Consider the following 6,085-nt stretch of genomic DNA (forward strand, 5'->3'; position numbering starts at 1 on the left):
TGGAAGTATTATATTGTTGATCTTATTTTGTATTTATTTATTTTTTTAAGAAATGTATACTATGTACATACATACATTGATTGGTGGAGTCTGATTTATATATTTAAGTTTATTTTATTTTTTTTTATTTTTTTTTTTATCTGTCTGTCTGTCTGTCTGAAAAAAGAAAACATTGTTGAGTGTAATCTCCAGCATTTTTAATGCACCCTTTGTTGAAAATTTGTCAAAATTAGTCATGCAGTAATATTTGAACTTTGATTTGCAAAGTATTTCATGACTTCTTCCGCACCTGCTGTTAATGTGCACAGTTAGTGTGCAAACATGATTAGCAGCCTATTGTTCCGTACAGATGAAGGACTGTACTTGGTTGCCTAATTACTGCTTCACTTTAGACATGCATAATTAATTGCCATCAAATCAAAGTAAAAACTAATTAACAATAGAGCAATGACACAGACGATAAGAAAAAAAGAAAATTAAAAAGAAATCAAATGAGACACAACAATCGCTCACTTTGTCAAATTAGTGATTGCACCAGATCTTACTGTGCAGAATATATTTCCTTCAATATTAAAATGTGACATTCCTGCATAATCATCAACGACAGCACAAATGCATATTGACTTGTGAAGTGGGCTTATGTGAATCTCGGCTGCGATCGAGCACAGAGCACCCACGGGTTGCTGACGAAATGAAAACCATTTTGTTGAATGCATTCACCCATTGTTCAAAAAAAAGGTATTTTATTTAAAGCTTATGTTCTAAAAGGCCCACACTTGCATCCTCTCTCGCCAAACCATTACATAAGGAGCTTATTGTGTTCGTGTTAGAACACGCTCTAAAAGAAATGAGTCAGGTTATGCACACAGGCTTAGCAAAAACAGATAGGACAGGAACAGCATTCACTGACCTGCCTAGATTAACAATTACTCATGGTTTAAGGTCTAAAAAGAACAATTCATCTGAAATTATAATTTGATTGTAATATATCTGATGAGATGGTGTTTTCTGTACCGCTATGTATGAGCAGTGTTTCTAAATATGCAAATTTGTAAGGATAGTGAGACTTGAATCAGTCTAATAGCTACTACATATTCCCAACAGTAATTTATTAAATATTAAATTTTAATAAAAATTTGATATAATACTACTTGTTATTGTTTAGAATGCTGTAATGTCCTCATTTCTGCAAAAATAAAATCCTTGAGGAGACACTATGATGAGATCCATCATACATTAAAATCCATTACAGTTTTATCCCAATCTAAAATTCAGAACTGATTACTCGCTTTGGTGAAAAACATGAAAATGTACACAGATGCAATCTCTGTGAAACTGAAATAGAAAACATAAAAAATGCATCCCCCACAGATGTAATTAGTAACCAGTGAAACAAAACCACAAACTCACATGAAACAATTATAAATTGAGCGTTGTTTGAGTGCAGGATCTTTGAGTGGAGATGAATGATGAATAGCAAATGATAAAAAAAAAGGGATGTTTAAGGGCCTGATATTCTGCGGAGAACAGGAACAATCTGCTCAACTGGAAAGATATTTAGAGAATTAGCAAATACATTCTGGACATATTTTTAAAGAAATTTGGAACTCAGACCAGCAATATAGTGGTTTAAAAATAGCTGGTATTATGTTTTCAGGGAGACTACTGTACGGTGTGAATTCACAAAACTTTTTAGCACATGCCTTTAAAATAAAATAAAATAAAATAAATAAATAAAATAAAATAAAATAAAATAAAATAAAATAAAATAAAATAAAATACAAATATAATATAAAAAATAAAATACAATAAAATACAATCAAATTCAATAAAATATAAAATACAATAAAATTCTTTCTGTACTGAGAAACTTCTTAATAAATATAAATAAATAAATTCTTAATAAGTCAGCATCAATCTCCCACTCCCATGATGGTTTGTGAAAGACAATCTTGTCTGTCCATCTATACTATTAAACTTATACCAAAAAACAAAATTGATTGAAAGACTGTAGCTATTAACTTTGTCTGGGAATAATTTGCACAACTCATAGGAAATTGCTCTTGCCACTCTTACACAAAACCCTCAACAAATTAATTTATTTTAACCAAATGGATTAATAAGCTTTAATAGTAAAATAGCTTTAATATAACAGCTTTAATTTTCAACCATTCATACTATTCTAATGCATTCACAAAATAGCAGCATAATTCAATGTCTAAAATGTACTCGCTACTAACAACCTGCTCTGTATATGTCACAGTTATATTCTGTTTTGTGGACACTTTCTACTTGCTTTTGGTTCCTGTGTTTTCTTTCAGTCAAGTCCCTGGCTCCTTGGCTGTCATAGTGACTGATCGTGCCCATGTTTGTCTCTGTAGTAATCTATCATTTACACCTGTGTCTCATTTAGTTCCTTGTTTGGCCTGTGGGTATATGTACCCCTCAGTTTTCAGTTGTGTTTGTCAGTAGTTTTGTGGTCTCCTGTCTCTGAGATTGTGTGTCACGAATCAGGCCTCTGTGGCTCCCTCTGATCGCCACCGGAGGGCACCCTATCCGGAATATTAGTGCATTCGGACTTCATTTCCTATAACCCCGTGCCTGAGACTGATCACCTGCACAGGTTAGGTGTGGCCACTTATGCCGAGTTCACACTGCATGATTTTCAAACTCGTCGGATCGCCGTTGTTTTCACACTGCGTGACTATCTGGGGTAGCATTCAGTTGCTGCTGCGTTCACATTGCACGATGGATCTGCGACAGGGGGTTTCACATTGCATGACTTCACAATAGGAAGAATCGCCGACAGCTCTGTCTGGTGCAGGGTTGCCAGGTTTTCGCTACAAAACCCGCCCAATTACTACTCAAAACTAGCCTGAAAATAGCCCAATTGCTTTCGAGGGGGTCCCCCAGTAAAAATCGCGTTAAGGGGGTAAAATACAAATTTTATTGGCAGGGGTTCTCCGGGTACAATTCACATTCCAGGGCCTAAATATCACTTATTGGGGTCGCTTCAACCTGCTGACATAAAAAACAACCGGTGGCAATCGCAGATTTGGCAACACTGGTCTGCAAACTACCATATTGGCCCGAATATAAGACGACCCTGATTATAAGACGACCCCCCCTTTTTCCAGATGTGCCTTTTGGATAAAGCCTTTTTAAAAACCAAATCTTGTTTTTTCTCAGTAAAACTCATTTTGTCTTCAATTATTTTCATATTGCATATTTTTCCGGATTTACACAATTTGAGAAATTCAAAAAGTGTTACTTTGTGCCCCGCTCTCCCCTAATAATAATAATATTTTCCTATGTTTCCTATTATCCATCCATTCTCTAAACTCAGACAGACATATTATTATTATTATTATTATTATCACTTCTTTAGATCCATTGTACTGCTACTACTAATAACAACAATAATCATGTTAATGTGTGCAAATATTACTATTGTTGTTACTATTATATAAATATTTTTTCAATAAAAATTGAAGTACAATGGATGCAACTCAGTGTGAACTGCATTCTCACAGGAATGTACAAAATAAAAAAAAACTTCTCCAAAAACGGTGCACCACAAAATCATTATTTAATACAATTTGTAAAACAACTCATTGCTTGTTCTGACTTATTGCTTTATTATAAAACAGGTTGTTCAGACAAATTATTTTGTAAAGTAGCCATTATACTGTATTCACATCTGTGACCACGCATCAGTTGTGATATGTTGCTAAGCAACTGTAAACAGTCTACAGTCTTAAAAATAAGAGTTCTTTACTGACATGGATAAAAACATTAAACATCCATGGAACAAACAAAAGATTCTTTATGGTGGAAAAGGGTTTTTTAGATTATTCAAATGTTCTTCAGACTAAAAAAAAAAAAGGTTCTTTTAAGAACTGATCAGAAAGGTTCTTTGGGGAACCAAGAATGGTTCTTCTATGGCATCACTGTGAAAACCTCCTTTGTGGAAGCTTTATTTGAATAGTGTATAGTTAGGCTTATTAACTATATTTTTATTCGTTCCGTTAGTATTAATAAATGTAACTAATTCTTGAACATTGGCATTTATGCTGGTAGTGGTTGAGAGCTTCTCACCTCGTGAGACAGATAGAAAGCTGCAATGCCCAGGGGCCAGAAACAGCAGAGCATGGAGAAAACACTGAGGCCCAGGTGGTCCCTCGGAGGCATCAGGAGGAAATTGTCTTCACTCTCTGAGTCACTTGAGTACTCACTCTGCAGAAAACACACAAAACACTGAATGAATCAGATGACAGAGCGGCTTTTCATCTAACTCTCTCCATTTCACATCTATGTGCTTCTTTTCAGGGAAAAGGAAGACCAAAAAAGTGGAGTAATGTTGGTAACAAGCTTGCAGGAGGCCTGAGATAGTCATTCTTACATGGGTTCAAAATCAACAGAACAAATTTTGCATGTGGAGGATTTTTATAGCATAGGGTTACTCCTTGGTCTTTCTAGTACATGTTATTCCAAACAAAAAGAGGCTTATTTTTTTTTAAACTTCTCATCTTTGAAACTAATTACATGGGATGGATTCAAGAAACATTCTTAATTGTGAATGCAGCATTGTGTTGACTTTTGCATTTTATTAAGCTGCAGTACATTTGTAACTCATATGGAAATCATACCATTTTTTGACAAAAGAAAAAGCGCAATTTCATACTTAGTTTCAATCATGTCAATAATTCTGAATACCATACCATAATATTTAAAAGCTTTGATTCTGAAATAATAATGTAGCTACCTTTGTAAATAGCTATTGATGAAACCTTTGACACTGCATTACAGACTGAAGCCACAAAGCATGCGATATTTGTGAATTATATTCTTAAAGAAAAATCACTTTTCTCTGCATCCTGTAGTTTTAATAATGTTTTTGACCGAACTAACTTACCATAGAAGCTTTTATCTGGTGTTTTACCTCATCATAGAAACTAAAGGCCTTGTGAATAACACTGGGTGACATGTTCTTGTATGTATTAATCACAGCGTGCATATGTTAACGATGTGCAGATGCATGTTGCTTTTTCCATCCATTTTTGCTAAGCACAAAGACATAAACAGCTTGCACAACCTGGCTCTCTTGTCACCAATTTGCACCAAAATGCCCTCTGCATATGTTAACTCATTCAGAGCATGGTGAACTGCAGCACCCGGATGACAGGTCTCTCTCACACACACACACACACACACACACACACACTTGTATTTCTATCATTATGGGTTCATTCCATAGGTGTAATGGTTTTTCTACTTAAACTGTATTTTCTATCCCCTTACCCTAACCCTTCACCTAAACCTACCCCTCACACAAAACTACAAGCAATTTTTGAATTTCCAATATATAAATAAATAAAAATAAACACAATTTAATGTTTTTTAAAGCCATTTGTTTACAGGGACATAGGAAGTGTCCTCACAAACCATGTTTACGCTGTAGTACCGACACTGTAAAAAATGTCAAGCTGTTTCAACTAATTATTTAGTAACTAGTTCCACAGAAATTTTACGTTCAGTCGATTTCGGTCTTCAAATTGTTGCCCGAATTGTTATTTTTTTAGTTGGTTCACAGTTGGCTTTACTGAAATCGTTTTATTATAGTCCATTCAACTAAAATGATTTAATTGGTCAAACATTTAGAAAACTACAGCAAATGAGGTCAATTAAAATTTAGCCATTTTTTCCAAGTGTTTCATATGTTACCTCAACTAAGATTTATTATCTGGGCATGTAACAACTCATTATGTAATAACTGCACATAATGTAATAAGTATTAGATTATTAATGTAATAAAATGGTCATAATGTAATAATTTTCTCAAAATGTAATAAAAACTTGAGCTCAAAATGTAATAACAATTATTACATTATGATAAATTTATTACATTATAAACTGACCAAAAATATTGTAATATTGTCATAATTATATTTATAATAAAGTATAAGCAGCCCAGTATAAGGGACAGTCAATATATTTGTGCTGTTATTTAGCCTATGTGTATAATATATATAAATAAATATATAAATTAAAAAAAAAAAATATATATATATATATATATATATAT

The 6,085-nt window shown here is 33.5% G+C and overlaps 1 protein-coding gene across 1 annotated transcript in view; it reads right to left on the bottom strand.

The window, feature by feature from the left end:
* The window catches only part of LOC107717853 (synapse differentiation-inducing gene protein 1-like), an 11,455-nt gene extending 6,007 nt beyond the window's left edge, over nucleotides 1-5,448 (bottom strand). Inside the window, exons 1-2 of the mRNA XM_016524734.1 lie at nucleotides 5,419-5,448; nucleotides 4,099-4,236 (exon numbers count right to left, since the gene is read on the bottom strand). Coding sequence (XP_016380220.1) covers nucleotides 4,099-4,236; nucleotides 5,419-5,448 — 168 coding nt within the window. The remainder of the gene's footprint in view (nucleotides 1-4,098; nucleotides 4,237-5,418) is intronic.
* Nucleotides 5,449-6,085: the final 637 nt, after the last annotated feature.

Source organism: Sinocyclocheilus rhinocerous, unplaced genomic scaffold, assembly GCF_001515625.1.
Source record: "Sinocyclocheilus rhinocerous isolate Xijiao unplaced genomic scaffold, SAMN03320098_v1.1 scaffold780, whole genome shotgun sequence".
NCBI lineage: Eukaryota > Metazoa > Chordata > Actinopteri > Cypriniformes > Cyprinidae > Sinocyclocheilus > Sinocyclocheilus rhinocerous.